This window comes from Pecten maximus, chromosome 1, assembly GCF_902652985.1.
Source record: "Pecten maximus chromosome 1, xPecMax1.1, whole genome shotgun sequence".
NCBI classification, from domain to species: Eukaryota; Metazoa; Mollusca; class Bivalvia; order Pectinida; family Pectinidae; genus Pecten; species Pecten maximus.
The window spans coordinates 4461092-4487558 of NC_047015.1; the positions used below are offsets into that span (position 1 = coordinate 4461092).

The following is a 26467-nucleotide window of genomic DNA, read 5'->3' on the forward strand; positions in this document are numbered from 1 at the left end:
TAACAAAGACATACATCATTGTATCTACAGTAATATAACAAAGACATACATCATTGTATCTACAGTAATATAACAAAGACATACACCATTGTATCTACGGTAATATAACAAAGACATACACCATTGTATCTACGGTAATATAACAAAGACATACATCATTGTATCTACAGTAATATAACAAAGACATACACCATTGTATCTACAGTAATATAACAAAGACATACACCATTGTATCTACAGTAATATAACAAAGACATACACCATTGTATCTACAGTTATATAACAAAGACATACATCATGGTATATACAGTAATATAACAAAAGACACACATCATTGTATCTACAGTAATATAACAAAAGACACACATCATTGTATCTACAGTAATATAACAAAAGACACACATCATTGTATCTACAGTAATATAACAAAAGACACGTGTCATTGTATCTACAGTAATATAACAAAGACATACATCATTGTATCTACAGTAATATAACAAAGACATACATCATTGTATCTACAGTAATATAACAAAGACATACACCATTGTATCTACGGTAATATAACAAAGACATACACCATTGTATCTACGGTAATATAACAAAGACATACATCATTGTATCTACAGTAATATAACAAAGACATACACCATTGTATCTACAGTAATATAACAAAGACATACACCATTGTATCTACAGTAATATAACAAAGACATACACCATTGTATCTACAGTTATATAACAAAGACATACATCATGGTATATACAGTAATATAACAAAAGACACACATCATTGTATCTACAGTAATATAACAAAAGACACACATCATTGTATCTACAGTAATATAACAAAAGACACACATCATTGTATCTACAGTAATATAACAAAAGACACACATCATTGTATCTACGGAAATATAACAAAAGACACACATCATTGTATCTACAGTAATATAACAAAAGACACACATCATTGTATCTACGGAAATATAACAAAAGACACACATCATTGTATCTACGGTAATATAACAAAAGACACACATCATTGTATCTACGGAAATATAACAAAAGACACACATCATTGTATCTACGGAAATATAACAAAAGACATACATCATTGTATCTACAGTAATATAACAAAGACAAACACCATTGTATCTACGGTAATATAACAAAGACAAACACCATTGTATCTACGGTAATATAACAAAGACAAGCACCATTGTATCTACAGTAATATAACAAAGACAAACACCATTGTATCTACGGTAATATAACAAAGACAAACACCATTGTATCTACAGTAATATAACAAAAGACACACATCATTGTATCTACGGTAATATAACAAAGACAAACACCATTGTATCTACGGTAATATAACAAAGACATACATCATTGTATCTACGTTAATATAACAAAAGACACACATCATTGTATCTACAGTAATATAACAAAGACATACATCATTGTATCTACAGTAATATAACAAAGACAAACACCATTGTATCTACAGTAATATAACAAAAGACACACATCATTGTATCTACAGTAATATAACAAAGACAAACACCATTGTATCTACGGTAATATAACAAAAGACATACACCATTGTATCTACAGTAATATAACAAAGACAAACACCATTGTATCTACGGTAATATAACAAAGACATACACCATTGTATCTACGGTAATATAACAAAGACATACATCATTGTATCTACGTTAATATAACAAAAGACACACATCATTGTATCTACAGTAATATAACAAAGACATACATCATTGTATCTACAGTAATATAACAAAGACAAACACCATTGTATCTACGGTAATATAACAAAATACACACATCATTGTATCTACAGTAATATAACAAAGACACACATCATTGTATCTACGGTAATATAACAAAGACATACACCATTGTATCTACAGTAATATAACAAGGACACGTATCATGGTATATACAGTAATATAACAAAGACATACATCATTATATCTACGGTAATATAACAAAAGACACATATCATTGTATCTACATCAATGGCATAACAAAATGTTATTATCGGAGATAAGAATCTGTCTCCTTTGACGTAGGGAAATTTAAATTCCATAAATGCAACTTTTTTTGAAAATCTCTTAGAATCCTAATGTGATTATACGTTAATATATCTGTTTCTGTCAGATAAAACCGTGGGAGCCGCAAAGTTGAACACCAACCCCCCTCGCGGGATTGCGGAGGCTGTCGGCAACTGTTTCTGTTCCTACACTGGAGAGTGTTCTTGTGCCGCTGAGGATCTCAGTCCAAGAATTACACTAAGACCTCGTGATAGTACGCTGATTAAGATACCCCAACTGGACAACGTCGCCGGACAAACGGACAATACGACTGACCATGACCACCACGTCACAAATGGACAGCTCTATTATCGACCTAAAGGTAAGTCCTAGTCTAACATACTTAAAAAATTCTAAAGTGATTTTGCGGAATCGATAAAGTGAACATTTCACGTGGATTATCAAATGAACTACCAACTTTGGTGGTTAATAAAGCTTTCGATATTATATAGGCTTCGACTACAATTGTGTTGTCATAACCAATAACACAGACTTTATTACTAACACTACAATAGAACCCTCCATCGTGTAGCAATCTCTGTCCTATGGGCGCTGATATGAATGTTCAAACTTAAAAAATGTATTACGAAGAATACAGTAGAATACTTTAACCCGACAGACTAGGATACAGGATACAAGTGTCTGAGCTCTATTGATTAGGAACTTACCAGGCAACATTGACAATAAGAATTCCCTTATAGGATGAAACAGAGATTATTAGATCTATTGATAACATTTTGATGACTAACGAATTCAGACTTAAAAAAAGATAAGGAAATCGTCAGAACTACCTATCAAGATCCAATATAATTTCCGAGAACCAATCGGGTTTCTTACCGTTGAATGGTGTCCCTTTGAATATCGATATTTTCATGGGTGTGAAGCACGAGTGAAAATATCAAAACCTTCTGTCATACAAGTGAAATATATTATATTCAAAGGGAAACGATTCAATTATCTTTTAATAGCATTTTTAAGCTAAGAAAAACAAAATTAAAAACGTCGAGAATCTAATAGTGTCAAAAAGTGCGGTAATCAGTAACATGATTCATGACGTCAACTTGACGTTGCCGTTTTAAAGGACTGATCAACGCAATTTTAGCATTTTCTGCTGTTATCGGAGAATATGTGCATGAAAAGCTAACGTCAAGTGAGTATTTTGTCGAAAACGAGTTTTAAAATTTTAGAAATACAACAAAATAACTCGTATAACAGAATATTTCGATATTTTTCACTCGTGCTTCGCACTCGTTGAAATATCGATATTCTGTCATACTGGTGAAATATATGTTATATTAAACGCGAACCATTCAATATCCTCTATATATTTCACTGGCAAAAATGCAATAAATGATGGTATTGTAAAGCATATTGGAAAGGTAAGGAAGTTCGAAAGGTTTACGTATAATGTATGGTATCATTGGTTAATACACAAGTAAAAAATAAATACGTATTAAGATAGGGTGGCTCTAAAATGCCAAGCTATTTGCAGATGAGGAAATCCGGCATGAAGTTGCTGGGGTTTTAATAGTCGAACCGGAGAAGATGATGATTTTATTACAGATGATCGGATTTGTAATATATACCTTGTAATACTTTGTCTAATATCAGTAATTATTACCTTACAGTGATATAAAAAAAAAAACACGTATAAGTATGGATAAGACTGTCATGAATCATGTTTTGAAATTGTTAGAAGTTTAGAAGTTGGTGTTTTAACATAATTTTTTATATTCTGACCACTGTCCAGTCATTTTTAGCTCGCCTCTTCGAAGAAGAGGGAGAGCTAATGATGTCAGCCCGGTGTTGGCGTCGGCGTTGGATTTCATACTTTAAATGTTTAGTGCAAGTGTTAAAACGCATCAACACATTTTATTCAGTTTTTTCATCATGAATACAATATACAAAAACATAACTTTCTCACACATACACACTCACACATACCAAGGCTTGTATAAACTCTATCAATGATTGAAATTGTATAAAATAAAGATATTCAAAATAATCGTAAGAAGATTATATACATCTACTGTATTAGTGTTGCATATCATGTACAGAGGCTTTTACAGTAGTTCATTAATCACATACACACATTTATACACACACATACATATGTCCCTTACAAAACACATTCAATGTGATAAAGATGCAGAGAGAACTAAATATTTAATTTTCTGTACTATAAATACATTGCATCATCACACACTCGCGTTTTCACATGTATTATATCTGTATTATAAAAAAAAATTAATTTTTAATTACATTTTTAATACATCAATACATAAAAACCACACACATAAGAACACCTCTCACCATCCAAATATCCTCCTCCTCCTCCTCCTCCTCCTCTCCTCCTCCTCCTCCTCCTCCTCCTCATCATCATCATCATCAAGGTACTGATATTTAAGTTTAGGCCCCCTGTAGGGTTATACTATCCTCTCCCGGAGTCGAAATAGAATATTTTGGGGGAAAACACTGCTTTTTGACGTGTTTTTAACATTAGGGTCCCTGTGGGGTTAGACTATCACATCCAGGAGGTGAACTAAAAGATTTTTGGAAAAGAAACTGCTTTTTGATATGTTTTTGCTGCTAGTGCTGAAAGCCATTAACATATTACTCCAGGCAATGAATGACTTAGTTTGGACAAAATTTTTAACAAAGGTTTTTCAACTGGATTTGCCTAGATGATGGTAAAATAGAACAGAAAATATTCCACCCGAATCCCTCCATGGCAAAACCTCGTTTTTGTCCAAAAACCAAGATGGGCGCCATTACAGAAGGTTCAATTTTCAATCGGTCTTAGTATTGGAACTAAGTGTCTAAGAAATCCATTTAAACAAACTGTTTAGTGATACTTTCAAAGTTCTATGCTCATTTGATAAGAAATATAGAATTAGGCTTTAGAAAAATATTTCAACGATTGACGCTTTATTTGCATTACAGTCCCTAATTAATTAGAATCTAAAAATATATATATATATATTGCTGTTTCATTGATTATACAAAGGTATTTGACTTTGATGGATAGTTATTGTTTTGTTAATTAAGTCATTGTAAAAGAATGTAAAATGCTGTGTTAAACATTATGGCTCATTATTTAATCATTTCAATCGTGAAAAGGGACTGTTTCAAGGGGGAATTTTTATCTCCTTGATTGTTCTCATTATGTGTATGTTGCGACATTCGACGCTTAATTGACAACTGTCCATCGAAAGAAATCATTTTTTTAAATAGACCAGAGGGCTTACAAGACATGTTAAAAAAAAGTGGGATTCAACAGTCAATTCGAATAATAAAGCAAACGTGCTTGTTCTTAGGAATGGTGGTATTTTGAGAAACAACTAAAATTGGAATATAACGGATGTCATTTGGAAATCGTAAATTAATTTGATTATCTAGTAATTTTGCTAAATTACAATGGAGCAGATCAAGAGAGAAAGACTTTATTTTCAGTTTGGATTTATGGCGTTATAAATATCTTGATATTGAAACTCAGCTATCAGTTTTTCATAATTATGTTAACAGTATTCTAAGTTATGGTTCAGAAAATGGGCTTTCATAAAGCACGTGACGTTGAAAAGATACTACATTCTGTACATAATTACTCGATGTACGTAAAATACGTGTAATGTTATGGTTAATTAAGAGCTTGGTATATATCTATTGGCATTGTTAAGGGAATGAAAGTTTCGAAAGAATTGGATAAAGATAATAAACACTGATAATTGCATTTTAAGATCACGTTGTAAAGACATATTAGAGAATAAAGATAAATGGGTGTTAAATAGTAAGGATGAATTATATAGAATAGGTCTAGGCTATATATGGCAAACAGAAAATATTGATAATATCTCTTACATAATAATGTAATAAAGACTGATAGATATGTATTGACAAGATTGCATAGAACAACTTAGAACATGTCTATATAATGAATTTAGTATGAAGAGTTATTTTAGGAAACCATGAGGAAAAGTTACTTAAAAAATAAATAACTTCACGATAGGGAGAACGTTAAGATAGATAACTTAACAATAGGGAGAACGTTAAGATAGATAACTTCACGATAGGGAGGACGTTAAGATAGATAACTTCACGATAGGGAGAACGTTAAGATAGATAACTTCACGATAGGGAGGAGAACGTTAAGATAGATAACTTCACGATAGGGAGAACGTTAAGATAGATAACTTCACGATAGGGAGAACGTTAAGATAGATAACTTCACGATAGGGAGGAGAACGTTAAGATAGATAACTTCACGATAGGGAGGAGAACGTTAAGATAGATAACTTCACGATAGGGAGAACGTTAAGATAGATAACTTCACGATAGGGAGGAGAACGTTAAGATAGATAAGTACACGATAGGGAGGAGAACGTTAGGATAGATAACTTCACGATAGGGAGAACGTTAAGATAGATAACTTCACGATAGGGAGAACGTTAAGATAGATAACTTCACGATAGGGAGAACGTTAAGATACATAACTTCACGATAGGGAGAACGTTAAGATACATAACTTCACGATAGGGAGAACGTTAAGATAGATAACTTCACGATAGGGAGGAGAACGTTAAGATAGATAAGTACACGATAGGGAGGAGAACGTTAGGATAGATAACTTCACGATAGGGAGAACGTTAAGATAGATAACTTCACGATAGGGAGAACGTTAAGATAGATAACTTCTCGATAGGGAGAACGTTAAGATAGATTACTTCACGATAGGGAGAACGTTAAGATAGATAACTTCACGATAGGGAGGAGAACATTAAGATAGATAACTTCACGATAGGGAGGAGAACATTAAGATAGATTACTTCACGATAGGGAGAACGTTAAGATAGATAACTTCACGATAGGGAGAACGTTAAGGTAGATAACTTCACGATAGGGAGAACGTTAAGATAGATAACTTCACGATAGGGAGAACGTTAAGATAGATAACTTCACGATAGGGAGAACGTTAAGATAGATAACTTCACGATAGGGAGAACGTTAAGATAGATAACTTCACGATAGGAAGAACGTTAAGATAGATAACTTCACGATAGGGAGAACGTTAAGATAGATAAATTCACGATAGGGAGAACGTTAAGATAGATAACTTCACGATAGGGAGAACGTTAAGATAGATAACTTCACGATAGGGAGAACGTTAAGATAGATAACTTCACGATAGGGAGGAGAACGTTCAGATAGGTAACTTCACGATAGGGAGAACGTTAAGATAAATAACTTCACGATAGGGAGGAGAACGTTAAGATAGATAACTTCACGATAGGGAGGAGAACGTTAGATACATAACTTCACGATAGGGAGAGCGTTAAGATAGATAACTTCACGATAGGGAGAACGTTAAGATAGATAACTTCACGATAGGGAGAACGTTAAGATAGATAACTTCACGATAGGGAGAACGTTAAGATAGATAACTTCACGATAGGGAGGACGTTAAGATAGATAACTTCACGATAGGGAGAACGTTAAGATAGATAACTTCACGATAGGGAGAACGTTAAGATAGATAACTTCACGATAGGGAGGAGAACGTTAAGATAGATTACTTCACGATAGGGAGAACGTTAAGATACATAACTTCACGATAGGGAGGAACGTTAAGATAGATAACTTCACGATAGGGAGAACGTTAAGATAGATAACTTCACGATAGGGAGGAGAACGTTAAGATAGATAACTTCACGATAGGGAGAACGTTAAGATAGATAACTTCACGATAGGGAGAACGTTAAGATAGATAACTTCACGATAGGGAGGAGAACGTTAAGATAGATAACTTCACGATAGGGAGAACGTTAAGATAGATAACTTCACGATAGGGAGGACGTTAAGATAAATAACTTCACGATAGGGAGAACGTTAAGATAGATAACTTCACGATAGGGAGAACGTTAAGATAGATAACTTCACGATAGGGAGGAGAACGTTAAGATAGATAACTTCACGATAGGGAGAACGTTAAGATACATAACTTCACGATAGGGAGAACGTTAAGATAGATAACTTCACGATAGGGAGAACGTTAAGATAGATAACTTCACGATAGGGAGAACGTTAAGATAGATAACTTCACGATAGGGAGGAGAACGTTAAGATAGATAACTTCACGATAGGGAGGAGAACGTTAAGATAGATAACTTCACGATAGGGAGAACGTTAAGATAGATAACTTCACGATAGGGAGAACGTTAAGATAGATAACTTCACGATAGGGAAGAACGTTAAGATAGATAACTTCACGATAGGGAGAACGTTAAGATAGATAACTTCACGATTGGAAGAACGTTAAGATAGATAACTTCACGGTAGGGAGAACGTTAAGATAAATAACTTCACGATAGGGAGAACGTTAAGATAGATAACTTCACGATAGGGAGGAGAACGTTAAGATAGATAACTTCACGATAGGGAGAACGTTAAGATAGATAACTTCACGATAGGGAGGAGAACGTTAAGATACATAACTTCACGATAGGGAGAACGTTAAGATAGATAACTTCACGATAGGGAGAACGTTAAGATAGATAACTTCACGATAGGGAGAACGTTAAGATAGATAACTTCACGATAGGGAGAACGTTAACATAGATAACTTCACGATAGGGAGAACGTTAACATAGATAACTTCACGATAGGGAGGAGAACGTTAACATAGATAACTTCACGATAGGGAGGAGAACGTTAAGATAGATAACTTCACGATAGGGAGAACGTTAAGATAGATAACTTCACGATAGGGAGAACGTTAAGATAGATTACTTCACGATAGGGAGGAGAACGTTAAGATAGATAACTTCACGATAGGGAGGAGAACGTTAAGATAGATAACTTCACGATAGAGAGGAGAACGTTAAGATAGATAACTTCACGATAGGGAGAACGTTCAGATAGATAAGTACACGATAGGGAGGAGAACGTTAAGATAGATAAGTACACGATAGGGAGGAGAACGTTAAGATAGATAAGTACACGATAGGGAGGAGAACGTTAAGATAGATAACTTCACGATAGGGAGGAGAACGTTAAGATAGATAACTTCACGATAGGGAGGAGAACGTTAAGATAGATAACTTCACGATAGGGAGAACGTTAAGATAGATAACTTCACGATAGGGAGGAGAACGTTAAGATAGATAACTTCACGATAGGGAGGAGAACGTTAAGATAGATAACTTCACGATAGGGAGAACGTTAAGATAGATAAGTACACGATAGGGAGAACGTTAAGATAGATAACTTCACGATAGGGAGAACGTTAAGATAGATAACTTCACGATAGGGAGAACGTTAAGATAGATAACTTCACGATAGGGAGAACGTTAAGGCAGATAACTTCACGATAGGGAGAACGTTAAGATAGATAACTTCACGATAGGGAGAACGTTAAGATAGATAACTTCACGATAGGGAGGACTTTAAGATAGATAACTTCACGATAGGGAGAACGTTAACATAGATAACTTCACGATAGGGAGAACGTTAAGATAAATAACTTCACGATAGGGAGAACGTTAAGATAGATAACTTCACGATAGGGAGAACGTTAAGATAAATAACTTCACGATAGGGAGGACGTTAAGATAGATAACTTCACGATAGGGAGAACGTTAAGATAAATAACTTCACGATAGGGAGAACGTTAAGATAGATAACTTCACGATAGGGAGAACGTTAAGATAAATAACTTCACGATAGGGAGAACGTTAAGATAGATAACTTCACGATAGGGAGAAGGTTAAGATAGATAACTTCACGATAGGGAGAACGTTAAGATAGACAACTTCACGATAGGGAGAACGTTAAGATAGATAACTTCACGATAGGGAGAACGTTAAGATAGATAACTTCACGATAGGGAGAACGTTAAGATAGATAACTTCACGATAGGGAGAACGTTAAGATAGATAACTTCACGATAGGGAGAACGTTAAGATAAATAACTTCACGATAGGGAGAACGTTAAGATAGATAACTTCACGATAGGGAGGAGAACGTTAAGATAGATAACTTCACGATAGGGAGAACGTTAAGATAGACAACTTCACGATAGGGAGAAGGTTAAGATAGATAACTTCACGATAGGGAGAACGTTAAGATAGATAACTTCACGATAGGGAGGAGAACATTAAGATAGATAAGTACACGATAGGGAGGAGAACGTTAGGATAGATAACTTCACGATAGGGAGAACGTTAAGATAGATAACTTCACGATAGGGAGAACGTTAAGATAGATAACTTCTCGATAGGGAGAACGTTAAGATAGATAACTTCACGATAGGGAGAACGTTAAGATAGATAACTTCACGATAGGGAGGAGAACATTAAGATAGATAACTTCACGATAGGGAGGAGAACATTAAGATAGATTACTTCACGATAGGGAGAACGTTAAGATAGATAACTTCACGATAGGGAGAACGTTAAGATAGATAACTTCACGATAGGGAGAACGTTAAGATAGATAACTTCACGATAGGGAGAACGTTAAGATAGATAACTTCACGATAGGGAGAACGTTAAGATAGATAACTTCACGATAGGGAGAACGTTAAGATAGATAACTTCACGATAGGGAGGAGATCGTTAAGATAGGTAACTTCACGATAGGGAGAACGTTAAGATAAATAACTTCACGATAGGGAGGAGAACGTTAAGATAGATAACTTCACGATAGGGAGGAGAACGTTTAGATACATAACTTCACGATAGGGAGAGCGTTAAGATAGATAACTTCACGATAGGGAGAACGTTAAGATAGATAACTTCACGATAGGGAGAACGTTAAGATAGATAACTTCACGATAGGGAGAACGTTAAGATAGATAACTTCACGATAGGGAGGACGTTAAGATAGATAACTTCACGATAGGGAGAACGTTAAGATAGATAACTTCACGATAGGGAGAACGTTAAGATAGATAACTTCACGATAGGGAGGAGAACGTTAAGATAGATTACTTCACGATAGGGAGAACGTTAAGATACATAACTTCACGATAGGGAGAACGTTAAGATAGATAACTTCACGATAGGGAGAACGTTAAGATAGATAACTTCACGATAGGGAGGAGAACGTTAAGATAGATAACTTCACGATAGGGAGAACGTTAAGATAGATAACTTCACGATAGGGAGAACGTTAAGATAGATAACTTCACGATAGGGAGGAGAACGTTAAGATAGATAACTTCACGATAGGGAGAACGTTAAGATAGATAACTTCACGATAGGGAGGACGTTAAGATAGATAACTTCACGATAGGGAGAACGTTAAGATAGATAACTTCACGATAGGGAGAACGTTAAGATAGATAACTTCACGATAGGGAGGAGAACGTTAAGATAGATTACTTCACGATAGGGAGAACGTTAAGATAGCATAACTTCACGATAGGGAGAACGTTAAGATAGATAACTTCACGATAGGGAGAACGTTAAGATAGATAACTTCACGATAGGGAGGAGAACGTTAAGATAGATAACTTCACGATAGGGAGAACGTTAAGATAGATAACTTCACGATAGGGAGAACGTTAAGATAGATAACTTCACGATAGGGAGGAGAACGTTAAGATAGATAACTTCACGATAGGGAGAACGTTAAGATAGATAACTTCACGATAGGGAGAACGTTAAGATAGATAACTTCACGATTGGAAGAACGTTAAGATAGATAACTTCACGATAGGGAGAACGTTAAGATAGATAACTTCACGATAGGGAAGAACGTTAAGATAGATAACTTCACGATAGGGAGAACGTTAAGATAGATAACTTCACGATAGGGAGAACGTTAAGATAGATAACTTCACGATAGGGAGGAGAACGTTAAGATAGATAACTTCACGATAGGGAGAACGTTAAGATAGATAACTTCACGATAGGGAGGAGAACGTTAAGATAGATAACTTCACGATAGGGAGAACGTTAAGATAGATAACTTCAGGATAGGGAGAACGTTAAGATAGATAACTTCAGGATAGGGAGAACGTTAAGATAGATAACTTCACGATAGGGAGAACGTTAACATAGATAACTTCACGATAGGGAGAACGTTAACATAGATAACTTCACGATAGGGAGAAGAACGTTAAGATAGATAGCTTCACGATAGGGAGGAGAACGTTAAGATAGATAACTTCACGATAGAGAGGAGAACGTTAAGATAGATAACTTCACGATAGGGAGAACGTTAAGATAGATAAGTACACGATAGGGAGGAGAACGTTAAGAAAGATAAGTACACGATAGGGAGGAGAACGTTAAGATAGATAAGTACACGATAGGGAGGAGAACGTTAAGATAGATAACTTCACGATAGGGAGGAGAACGTTAAGATAGATAACTTCACGATAGGGAGGAGAACGTTAAGATAGATAACTTCACGATAGGGAGAACGTTAAGATAGATAACTTCACGATAGGGAGGAGAACGTTAAGATAGATAACTTCACGATAGGGAGGAGAACGTTAAGATAGATAACTTCACGATAGGGAGAACGTTAAGATAGATAACTTCACGATAGGGAGAACGTTAAGATAGATAACTTCACGATAGGGAGAACGTTAAGATAGATAACTTCACGATAGGGAGAACGTTAAGATAGATAACTTCACGATAGGGAGAACGTTAAGATAGATAACTTCACGATAGGGAGAACGTTAAGATAGATAACTTCACGATAGGGAGGACGTTAAGATAGATAACTTCACGATAGGGAGAACGTTAAGATAGATAACTTCACGATAGGGAGAACGTTAAGATAGATAACTTCACGATAGGGAGAACGTTAAGATAGATAACTTCACGATAGGGAGAACGTTAAGATAGATAACTTCACGATAGGGAGAACGTTAAGATAGATAACTTCACGATAGGGAGAAGGTTAAGATAGATAACTTCACGATAGGGAGAACGTTAAGATAGATAACTTCACGATAGGGAGAACGTTAAGATAGATAACTTCAGAATAGGGAGAACGTTAAGATAGATAACTTCACGATAGGGAGAACGTTAAGATAGATAACTTCACGATAGGGAGAACGTTAAGATAGATAACTTCACGATAGGGAGAACGTTAAGATAATAACTTCACGATAGGGAGAACGTTAAGATAGATAACTTCACGATAGGGAGGAGAACGTTAAGATAGATAACTTCACGATAGGGAGAACGTTAAGATAGACAACTTCACGATAGGGAGAAGGTTAAGATAGATAACTTCACGATAGGGAGAACGTTAAGATAGATAACTTCACGATAGGGAGAACGTTAAGATAGATAACTTCACGATAGGGAGAACGTTAAGATAGATAACTTCACGATAGGGAGGAGAACGTTAAGATAGATAACTTCACGATAGGGAGGAGAACGTTAAGATAGATAACTTCACGATAGGGAGAACGTTAGGATAGATAACTTCACGATAGGGAGAACGTTAAGATAGATAACTTCACGATAGGAAGAACGTTAAGATAGATAACTTCACGATAGGGAGAATGTTAAGATAGATAACTTCACAATAGGGAGAACGTTAAGATAGATAACTTCACGATAGGGAGAATGTTAAGATAGATAACTTCACAATAGGGAGAACGTTAAGATAGATAACTTCACGATAGGGAGAATGTTAAGATAGATAACTTCACGATAGGGAGAACGTTAAGATAGATAACTTTATGATAGGGAGGAGAACATTAACAGTTTGTATGAAATGGAAAACCCTTAAACTGATGCAGAATATAAAAGACCTAATTCTACATCTCTGTATCAAACTGTTGATGTTAAACATAAGTAATCTTCATTACAAAGATAGATTGATTAATGAAATGTCTTCCAATCGTCTGAATCGTGAATGTCGCCAAGGAACTGAATTGTTTGCTGTGTGAGCCGGCCTGTGATGATATGAATTAATTAGTCTTACGTTTTGGTCCAACAGAGGGTGGAATTGAAACGTCTGGCGGAGGATGTGATGAAAACTGTAGAACGACAACGGCCGCTACACTGGGATGTCTCGGCGCTGTCACTTGTATCTTTGTTCTGGCCTGGCGCCTAAGAAAACGCAGATGTCAGAATAGTCATAATATTAAAAAACGTGTGGGCAGCCTGGTGTCAGTTTCAGCCATTCCGTCTGATTACCAGGACGATCGTGACATCCACAGGAACTATCATGTCGCTCCACCGTCAAGTCACAAGGGGCCGTTGGATTACACACCAGTAAGAATGACAGAGACTGACAAATGTTATACAATCATGATCTATATAGTCTGCTTATGATAATAAGGTAACCTGTTTATGCTAAAAATGACCAGATGGCTAAATATGCTACAGCATATGGTGCTATGGAATAGGAAATGTTAAATAGTTAATTATTGGACGTCTTGTTTCTGGTGAACTTTTCAAAGAGAACATAACTCGGGTCATAGTCATGAATTTATTTTTCCCCAAAATTAGATTGTAAAATTAAGTTGCTACACTGTTTATAATGTCACATAAGCGCTAAAATTTGCACTGTGTATATCAAACAGAGTTAACACCTCGTTAGATGTCTACATACGCTCGTATTTTACAGACACCAGAAGACATGAAGTGGGAGTTTGAACGGGACAAGCTGATCCTCGATAAGACCCTTGGGGAAGGCGAGTTCGGCCGCGTGGTGAAGGCTAAGTCGTACAACCTGGACGGAAAGGATGGCTATAAAGACGTAGCCGTTAAAATGCTCAAACGTAAGTTACAAGTAAGCCATGATGTTTGGATTGTGATAACAAATGATATTAACCTATATTTATCTTATATTGTATATTGTTTGTAAAATGACCACATTCTCCATAATGATACCTTTTTATTTAGAGGTAAACAGACCAGTGCTCAAAGGTGACAACTCTGATATGTCGATCCATATGATATGGTAGAGAGAGCTAGTAATACAAAATAGACAACTATTTATTTATGTCTTGCTTTAATTAAAGATTGCGCATCCTCCTCGGAACTGTCGGACTTGCTATCGGAATTCAACCTCCTAAAGGACGTAAACCATCCTAACGTGATACGCCTCCTCGGGGCGTGTACAAGAGACGGTGAGTTTCCTCTGGATAACTAGTTACATTTTATAGGAAGTTGCTATTATGAATTCGATTACCCTTGGGCTTCGATTTTCCTCTTGGTAGGGGATTAGAGTTTACTATAGCTTAAACTTTAAAATAATGTTTTTGACTATACTTGGTTTATATTCAATTGGAAGGGATGTCAGATTGAGGATATTAATATATTTTCGACCCGGACCCATCCCCGGAGGTATGGAGGCGAGTCAGAAAGGTTCAAATTGGCTGAAATTTCAACAATCTTCTTCTTCAGACCCAGATGTGACATAATGTAGTACTCATCAGAAATAGGAAGGTCTTCTGGTGCTTTATCAAAAGTGGGAAATTTAATAATCCCGGGGCTTCACTGGGAAGGCGATAAAGTTTACTGTAGTTTATACAGGAAATTGATGTTTTGTTAACATTCAGATCAAAGTTATTCAAACTGTGATGAAATTATCAGGACAGGATACAGTTTACATATATGTACATATATATGCTCAGACTCATCTCAATAGGTTGAGGGGCGGGGCCATAAAAGGTCCAATTGACTGAAAATTTCAAAGTATTCCTTCTGATCGAGATATGTCACATTCTTCACGAATAAGGAAGTCTTCGGGATTTTTGAATTATCTTGCATTTGAGGTTATGTGAGGTTTTTGTATTATCTAACATTTGTGGTTATGTATGTTTTTTTATCATTTATTATGTTTACCATATTCTTTTTTTAAGCGTAATCGCAAACGTTTATGAAAATCAGTTGACTGTTGATGCCCTTGGCCCTCTTGTTGGTGAAAGTTGTTCTATAATTATCTTGGTTATCCCTTACGATCACTATCTAGTAGTGAAACTTTTAGCGTATTATTACCTTATGTTAACGTCGGTGGTGTTTCTTTTAACTGTTTGGAATGATCCCAGGCCCGTTCTACGTCATAGTGGAGTATTGTGAGTACGGCTCATTGCTATCGTTCCTGAGACGATCACGGTTAGAGGAAAATGGATATGTCAACCACCGCTACCGTCACAAAGAGTTCACCCAGCACTGTGAGAATGGCGAGTATATGGAGCCCGAGTTACTCTCTATAGGGGATCTCTTATCCTTCGCCTGGCAGATAGCGAAAGGAATGAAATATCTCAGCGAGATCAAGGTAGGTATAGCGTCTCCTAAATAACCACCTTTTATTCCGTTGTCAATCTTGTGTATCACCAACATATCGTCATGTAACACGTAGACTGCATGCTAATGGTTTATTACACAGACTGCATAGCAATGCTATATAACATTGACTGTATATTAATCCTATATTACATAGACAGACTGCATGGTTATGTTATGCTACATTTACAGGCGGCATAGCATTGTTATATTACATATACAGACTACATATTAATGCTATATTACATATACAGACTGCATAGTAATGTTATATTAGAAATAAAAGCGGCATAGTTATGCTATATTACATATGCAGACTTGAGTTAAAACAATATCAATCATCTTTTTGTCACAATTTTATTAGTAACGATGTAGCGGAACTGGACTTGACTGAGCGCCGGTGACCAGGTAGCTAAAATGTTTAGAGCGTCCGTCTAGAGTTCTGATGTCCCGGTTTCGTATCAGCTATATTCTCTAAATTATCTAAAACACAGAACCAGAACTCTAATATTTCCATTTAAGGTCGATGGGCTTATACCCAGACTTTTAATCTCAGAGTCTTTGGTGATAATATATCAAGCTCTACATTTAATGAATTAATGTGTTTGTGTGTGTGTTTGTGTGTTTTAGCTGGTTCACAGAGACTTAGCTGCAAGGAATGTGTTAGTTGCTGCCGGCAAAGTTTTGAAAATATCTGACTTCGGATTGACAAGAGATGTGTACGAGGCAGACACATATCTCAAACAAAGCAAGGTAACACACCATACACATTATTTCAGATTTTAATAGGTCGGTAAGTAAGTATGTGAAGAGAATTAGTATATCACAACCAGTATTTGATCGTTGATGACACTCTGTCCCCTTCATGCGACACCAGACGCTTGTAATTGGTGCTTTCGCTCTGTCAACATTTCTGGAAATGTCCCAGTCAACATCTTGGCATAAATGGGACGTTATTGTTGTTTCTGTGTCACCGAGATCCGTTCAAAAGTTATATTTCAAAGATCATTGTAAAATACGCCTTTTTGTCAAAATTATAAAACTCATCTATTATGTTTATTTACTAAACATCAAATATATTAAATGGCTTATGAAAAATATAACAATTATTGATCAAATAACCCAGATTATCATGCAGTTAACCGGAAACGCTAAATTCTCATGTATTTGATTATGCCTAATATTTGCAGGGACGAATACCGGTAAAATGGTTAGCCCCGGAATCGCTGTATGCACAAATTTATACCACACAGAGTGACGTGTAAGTATCCCTGGGTTTGACATCTCTTTTCCCATGAAACCATTACTACGTCTACCCTACGTATAAAAGACACCAGGAATTGTCCGCAGCAAATATATAATAGGAATAACCATTATTATCATACATAGAATATCCAGCAAACAATACATACCTATTGGTGTGATAAACCAGTATAAATACAGAAATTCGTTGCTAATGGTTGTGATAATCAATGTCAGCTTGGCTTATTTAAGGAACGGAATTTATTTTTTAACATTCATGAGGTCATAAAAGCATTGGCTTCTGGATATATTCCATGAATCGCGTTAGTGATTAACGGTTAATATGTCCAGAAAGCCAATATTGTTATGACCTCCTGAGTTTTGAAGAAATAATTTTCATTCCTTATCTTTACACTATGCTTTTTGTCATTTGATCTGTTAAAGCATCCAATAATAAATAGCAGTTTTTCATGTTTTACCTAGGAGTGACGTCGGAGAGAAAACAGTAGTTTTCGGGGGAAAGTGTGAGAGAGTTCTTGGCACGGTCTTAGCAACCGTCATAACAACACAAGCGAAATGTAGTTCCATTTATGTAAATATTACATTGATCGTGTTTATTTAGAGAGAAACAAAAAAACTCTACGGCGTAGAGTACTACCCTTGGTAACGCGGTCCCCGACATTACTACACACTGTATGAGGCTAATGATGTTATGAAAAATGAACACAATTTCCGCCAATACTTTCAAGCATACAGAATGTAAATATATTTCAATAATAATTATTAATTGAGCGTGTTGTTGGGATTCCCTAACAAAAGACTGGTATCAACACACCTACCCCTGTAGGGTTCTGCTAACAAAAGACTGGTATCTAACACATCTATTTCTGTAAGGTTCTCCTAACAAAAGACTGGTATCTAACACATCTATTTCTGTAGGTGGTCGTTTGGAATTGTGCTGTGGGAGATTGTCACCTTAGGTAAGTAACAACCATTCATTGTTTACTTAGGCTGGACGACCGTAAATAGTTCAATAATCAGCAATGGTCGTCTAATGATTATATAATCAGTAATGGTTGACCTTAATGATTCTGTAATCAACAATGGATGTCCTTAATGATTCTGTAATCAACAATATTTGTTTTGAATGATTCTGTAATCAGCGCAATTGTTGTCCTTAATGATTATATAATCAATAATAATTGTCCTTCATGATTCTGTAATCAAAATCGGTTGTCCTTCATGATTCTGCAATCAGCAATCGTTGTCCTTTATTATTTATGGCAATGATTGTCTTTAATCATTTTATAATCAATAATGGATGTCCTTAATGATTCTGTAATCAACAATATTTGTTTTGAATGATTCTGTAATCAGCAATCGTTGTCCTTTATTATTTATGACAATGATTGTCTTTAATCATTTTATAATCGACAATGGTTGTCCTTAATTATTCGGTAATCGGTAATAGTTGTTCTTAATCATTTTATAATGAACAATGGTTGTCCTAAATGATATTATAATCAACAATGGTTGTTTTTAATGATTGTTTAGTCAGCAACGGTTGTCCTTAATCATTCTTTAATGAACAATATATGTCCTTTATGATTCTTTAATCAAAAATGGTTTTCCTAAATGATACTCTCATCAGCAAGGTCCTTAATGATTTTGTAATCAATTAATTATAGAATCTTAAAATATGAGTTTACTTGATCAGATTAAATACAAATACGTAGTTAAAGGCACCCATTACTTTTTAGAAATACACACATACAAGGCATGTCACATCCTGCATGCACCTGGGTTAATTTTTGTATTGATTCTTGATACATGTATTACCTGGTTAATTTTATGACCTAGGTGCCCCGCCCTATCCGGGAATTCCACCAGAACGTCTCTATAATCTGCTGATTGCCGGTTACAGAATGGACAGACCAGAGTCTTGTACGGACGAGTTGTAAGTTGATGTTTAAGTTAGTTAGTTTTACAATTCACAACTTTTATTTTTATTTTTGTGTGTTTTAAATGATTTCATTAATTTTGAACTTTTAGGTTTTTGAAATGGCTTACATTTATCGAAACAAAAAATAACGCCGGACATTCCTAGCTTACCATATAAATAGGACTCATCATCAGGAACAACCCATCAAAGGTTATATACCAAATTCAAATTCAATTTATTAACTCCGAAAAATTGCAAACTATGTAATTATTTGTTCGTGAGGAAAACAAGCGATTTTGGGCACTTTGGATTGATGTGATTGGTTAGCGTAAACAAATTTTGACAGAGTATCATCAGCAAACATTGGATTACGGTGTAAAATGATGTAATGTCCCACGGTGTATTACTGTCCTTCTTTATCTTCAACAATAGGTTTAAAGCTACAATTCTATAATGTTCCACCGTGTATAACTAACTTACTTTAACTTCTACAATAGGTATAAAGTTACAATTGTATAATGTTCCACCGTGTATAAATGACTTACTTATCTTCCACAATAGATATAAAACTACAATTGTATAATGTCCCACCGTGTATAACTGACTTACTTTAACTTCTACAATAGGTATACAACTATAATGTCCCACCTTGAATTACTGCCTTACTTTCAACAACAAGACAAATGCCGTTATGTTATATATATATATAGAATAATTACCTGTTTACAGATATGCCGTTATGGTATGTTATTTATAGAATAATTACCTGTTTACAGATATGCCGTTATGGTATGTTATTTATAGAATAATTACCTGTTTACAGATATGCCGTTATGGTATGTTATATTATATATAGAATAATTACCTGTTACAGATATGCCGTTATGTTATATTATATATAGAATAATTACCTGTTTACAGATATGCCGTTATGTTATATTACATATAGAATAATTACCTGTTTACAGATATGCCGTTATGTTATATTATTTATAGAATAATTACCTGTTTACAGATATGCCGTTATGTTATATTATATATAGAATAATTACCTGTTTACAGATATGCCGTTATGCAAAAATGTTGGAAGACGGACCCTTCAGAGAGACCGCCATTTATTCAGCTGACCAATATCTTTGACCGCCTACTCCAACAGAGAACTGTACGTCAACATAACGTGTATTGATTTTTGAATATCGTCTCCACTCTTCCGTCAAATTTTAAACCTACCTTCATGACAACTACTATATATATATTTATAAATATTTCAAAGATATGTTAACACGAAATGTTGAGTTATGAGATTACACTGACTTTGAGATTACACTGACTAAGTAGAGCAGGGTGAATGATATTCTCCCTTTAACAGTGAGATGTATCAATCCCAGATTCTAGTGTGACAGTATTACACCTACAATATTATACTTCCAGGAATATCTAGATTTGACGGGAGGCACTGTGGATGACACTGTCCCTGACGTGTATGACAAGTGCTTCGGAAACGCTTTAGGTATGACCATCATTTTACACGCTACTATAGTGTCAGCGTGAGATATTGACCGAAAGTGTGGTTTGAGCTTTAAGATGGCAAGGTACCGGAATTCAGTTTCCAATGTAAAGATAATATGGATAAAATAAAAGATGTTGTTATTAAAAATAGCCATTTTGAAAGGGGTCTTAATATTATTGAGATATAATTTTTAGGTCACCTGAGACGAAGTCTCAAGTGATCTATTCTAATCGCCTTTTGTCCGTCGTCCGACTTCTTCTCCAAAACCGCTGAACCATATTTATGAAATATGTCTGAAAGATTCTATGGTGAAAGGTTACCCAAAATTGTGAATTATATCCCCCAGGAGCCTGATGGGCGTGGTCAAAAAGGGTCAAATTGACTAAAACTTCAAAAATCGTCTTCTTTACTCTCAGATATGGTGGCACAAACACTCTTCATAGATGGAAGGTTCTTAATGTGCTTTTTCAAAATTGTGAATTTCATGACACTTGGGTTTCAGTTTGTCCCGTTGTTGAGCATTATTTCAGGATTCTTTACACATTATAATATATATCAATTATAAACATGCTTCCTGTATACGTAAGATGTTGAATTTCAACAGTTATAGCGGTTGTGTTGATATTTCAGGAAAGGTATTTCCTAAACAGAATCAGCCGAGACAAGCGGACTTGTACGGCAGTATAAGCGTCATTTCCGGTAACTCCGAACCTTATTTAACTCCATCCACAAGCAAGCCGGCGGTCGACCCGTCAGATAGTATTACAACACAAAACACGGACAATAGAAGAGTCGTCCTTCATTCAAATGAAGATTCCACACGGTTACCTTCCAGGAAGTGCCTAGATTTAAAATCCTCCGGAGGAGAGAAGCTCGCGCTGTTATTGGACTCCGGGACTGCAGTATTCTCGCCGTCCTCCGACACGGACGAGGATCCGGACAGTAGAGAAACAGACGTGTTATCTGTACAAAGATGCTAGGCTGATTGTAATGTCCTCTGTACATAAAGACTTGGATCAGAGCATTTCATACACAGATTATGTATTTCGCCTATCATGTATAACAGGACCACTATATATAGGAAGGAAATGTAGATCAGTTATATTTACACAGATCTAGCCAAATCTCACCGTGTGACACAGTTTCAAAGGAGGAGATACCGTACCGAGCAAACATGCCGGTCTTTCATTATTTCTGTGATGCATTTCATTTGCTACTTAAACATGTTACTATACAGCATTGACACAAGATATTTCACTAATTAGGTGTTTAAAGTGTTTAATTAGCGATTAATTTATACTTAGAGGCATGATGATCAAGCCAATTTCGTCCACAGCAAATTGATTGTGACTGTATTGATGACGCAGTATATGTAATACGCGTTTGTTCACGATATTTAGCGATGGTTCGGGCAATATCCACTGAACTCCGTGTCATTCGATCATCAGAACATTAACAATATAGGTTCAGTGTATATATCGTGTGTAATCACAATAAAGAATGCATTCCATACTAAGTGTAGTAATTACGACATGATCAACTCGGGACAAGAATATTAACGTATAAGCGTTTCTTTATAGAGAAAAGTTATTTGAAGCAGATTATTACTAAAATAATGTAATATTTATATCAATCTCATACCTACCACATTCCTGTCCTATCTCTCGTTACCACATCATACCTACCACATTCCCCACGAATTCCTCCTAACCACGTCATACCTACCACATTCCACTCGTATTCCTCGTAACCACATCATACCTACCACATTCCTCACGTATCTCTCGTAACCACATCATACCTACCATATTCCCCACGAATTCCTCCTAACCACATCATACCTACCACATTCCTGTCCTATCTCTCGTAACCACATCATACCTACCACATTCCCCACGTATTCCTCCTAACCACGTCATACCTACCACATTCCCCACGTACTCCTCGTAACCACATCCATACATACCACATTCCTGTCCTATCTCTCGTTACCACATCATACCTACAACATTCCCCACGTATTCCTCGTTACCACATCATACCTACCACATTCCTTACATATCTCTCGTTACCACGTCATACCTACCACATTCCTCATGTATCCCTCGTAACCACGTCATACCTACCACATTCCTCATGTATCCCTCGTAACCACGTAATATCTACCACATTCCCCACGTATCCCTCATAACCACATCATACCTACCACATTCCCCACGTATCCCTCTTAACCACATCATACCTACCACATTCCCCACGTATCCCTCATAACCACATCATACCTACCACATTCCCCACGTATCCCTCGTAACCACGTCATACCTACCACATTCCTCATGTATCCCTCGTAACCACATCATACCTACCACATTCCTCATGTATCCCTCGTAACCACATCATACCTACCACATTCCTCATGTATCCCTCGTAACCACATCATACCTACCACATTCCTCATGTATCCCTCGTAACCACGTCATACCTACCACATTCCTCATGTATCCCTCGTGACCACATCATACCTACCACATTCCTCATGTATCCCTCGTAACCACATCATACCTACCACATTCCTCATGTTTCCCTCGTAACCACATCATACCTACCACATTCCTCATGTATCCCTCGTAACCACATCATACCTACCACATTCCTCATGTTTCCCTCGTAACCACATCATACCTACCACATTCCTCATGTTTCCCTCGTAACCACATCATACCTACCACATTCCTCATGTATCCCTCGTAACCACATCATACCTACCACATTCCTCATGTTTCCCTCTTAACCACATCATACCTACCACATTCCCCACGTATCCCTCATAACCACATCATACCTACCACATTCCTCATGTATCCCTCATAACCACATCATACCTACCACATTCCCCACGTATCCCTCGTAACCACATCATACCTACCACATTCCCCACGTATCCCTCGTAACCACGTCATACCTACCACATTCCTCATGTATCCCTCGTAACCACATCATACCTACCACATTCCTCATGTATCCCTCGTAACCACATCATACCTACCACATTCCCCACGTATCCCTCATAACCACATCATACCTACCACATTCCTCATGTATCCCTCATAACCACATCATACCTACCACATTCCCCACGTATCCCTCGTAACCACATCATACCTACCACATTCCCCACGTATCCCTCGTAACCACGTCATACCTACCACATTCCTCATGTATCCCTCGTAACCACATCATACCTACCACATTCCTCATGTATCCCTCGTAACCACATCATACCTACCACATTCCTCATGTATCCCTCGTAACCACATCAAACCTACCACATTCCTCATGTATCCCTCGTAACCACATCATACCTACCACATTCCTCATGTATCCCTCGTAACCACGTCATACCTACCACATTCCTCATGTATCCCTCGTAACCACATCATACCTACCACATTCCTCATGTATCCCTCGTAACCACATCATACCTACCACATTCCTCATGTTTCCCTCGTAACCACATCATACCTACCACATTCCTCATGTATCCCTCGTAACCACATCATACCTACCACATTCCTCATGTTTCCCTCGTAACCACATAATATCTACCACATTCCCCACGTATCCCTCGTAACCACATAATATCTACCACATTCCCCACGTATCCCTCGTAACCACATCATACCTACCACATTCCTCATGTTTCCCTCGTAACCACATAATATCTACCACATTCCTCATGTTTCCCTCGTAACCACATAATATCTACCACATTCCTCATGTTTCCCTCGTAACCACATCATACCTACCACATTCCTCATGTTTCCCTCGTAACCACATAATATCTACCACATTCCTCATGTTTCCCTCGTAACCACATAATATCTACCACATTCCTCATGTATCCTTCGTAACCATGTCATACCTACAACATTCCTGTCCTATCTCTCGTTAACATCTCATACTTTCTACATTCCCCAGCTATATCTTGTTAACCTTCTCCGTCTGTCTTTCGTGAATGACTTTGTAACCTCTTCGTTTTAGGTCATCTGAACCGAAGCCTCAGGATGAGCCATGGTCATCGTGATTCGTCCGTTGTCGTGCGACGTCAATCGTACTTAAATTTTGCATATTTCAAACTTCTTGTGAAGTTCCACCAGGTGAATTCAGCCCTATCTTACCTGAAATGATCCTGAGATGGTTCGGACAAAGTGTTGTTATTTTTCGGGTCGGTCAAAAATCCAAGATGGTCGCCGTCTTGAAGACACATTTTAAAGTTCTTCCCCAGTTCCACTAGTGCCATCCAGCTGGAAATTGTTAGAGTTGTTAAGGAAGGAGAGCCAACAAATTGTTGCTATATTTCGGGAACGGTGGCCATTTTGTAACTTGATTGCGCAATGATGGTTTTCTTGAATAGCATCTATTTCAAACTTCTTATGTTCAACCAGTCTGGTTCGATTCTAACTTACCAAAAATAATTCTTAGATGGTCCTATAATAAAGGGGTTTTTTTCCCTTGAGTCGGTCTAAAATCCATCTTGAAAAACACATTTTAGAAATTCTGCTTCAGTTCATCGGTACCATTGAGCTGAACATTGGTAGGAAAGTTAAAGAAGAGGAGCCGAGTAAGCGTTGTTATTTTTCGGCCTTTGACACGGAAGTCATAGTGGCCATTTTGCAACATGTATGCGAAATCATGGTTTTCCTGAACAACATCTATTTTAAACTTGTCTCAAGTCCCACCAGTGCGATTCAATTCAGACTTGGCTACGATGATCCGGAGATGGTCCTGACCTAGTGTTTGGTCCAAAATCTCAGATGGCCGCCATGGCCAACAACACCAGTATACTTGCTACTAAGTATGTATACTACAATAGTACAAGGCTCTGTATAGTCAGATGACCGTTAAGGCCAATGGGCCGCTTGTTAATATATAATGCGAAGAATACCTGAAGCCACAATTTGTATTGTTTTGTTCTGTTGAAGAATTGATACTCAAGGGAATTGTATGTTATGCGTGTTCAATGTATTGTGTGTGTATATAAATGAAGCCATTTTATTGTGTTTTGTTGGTTTATTTATATGTGATAATAAAACAGGTACACATAGCAAAACACGTTGTTCTGTTGATTCAATCCTAACTCAACGGTCAACTTTTACGTAGAACTAATGTACAATCAAAGGGCCAAAGGCCCTGAGAAACATCAGGGTCTGAGGTCATATAATAAGAAATTTAAAATTGGATTTTATAGTCAGTTACATTTGTATCAGATGAAATGTCTTAATCTGGTTATTCCTATTCTATATATATGAGGCCTAGCAAACATCTACTTTATGACCCCTAGTAACATATTTTAACTCCGATAGAAAATTGCGGTCGTGTTGTCCGACCA

The 26467-nt window shown here is 36.5% G+C and overlaps 1 protein-coding gene across 1 annotated transcript in view; it reads left to right on the forward strand.

Annotated features, from left to right (window-relative positions):
- LOC117322864 (proto-oncogene tyrosine-protein kinase receptor Ret-like) overlaps positions 1 to 26188 on the forward strand; it is a gene marked incomplete in the record, with an annotated part of 112314 nt that extends 86126 nt beyond the window's left edge. The window contains 12 exon segments of the mRNA XM_033877802.1: positions 2191 to 2445; positions 14088 to 14365; positions 14721 to 14874; positions 15118 to 15225; positions 16147 to 16376; positions 17015 to 17137; positions 17575 to 17645; positions 18566 to 18606; positions 19487 to 19583; positions 20631 to 20730; positions 21000 to 21078; positions 21709 to 26188. Coding sequence (XP_033733693.1) covers positions 2191 to 2445; positions 14088 to 14365; positions 14721 to 14874; positions 15118 to 15225; positions 16147 to 16376; positions 17015 to 17137; positions 17575 to 17645; positions 18566 to 18606; positions 19487 to 19583; positions 20631 to 20730; positions 21000 to 21078; positions 21709 to 22058 — 1886 coding nt within the window.
- Positions 26189 to 26467: the final 279 nt, after the last annotated feature.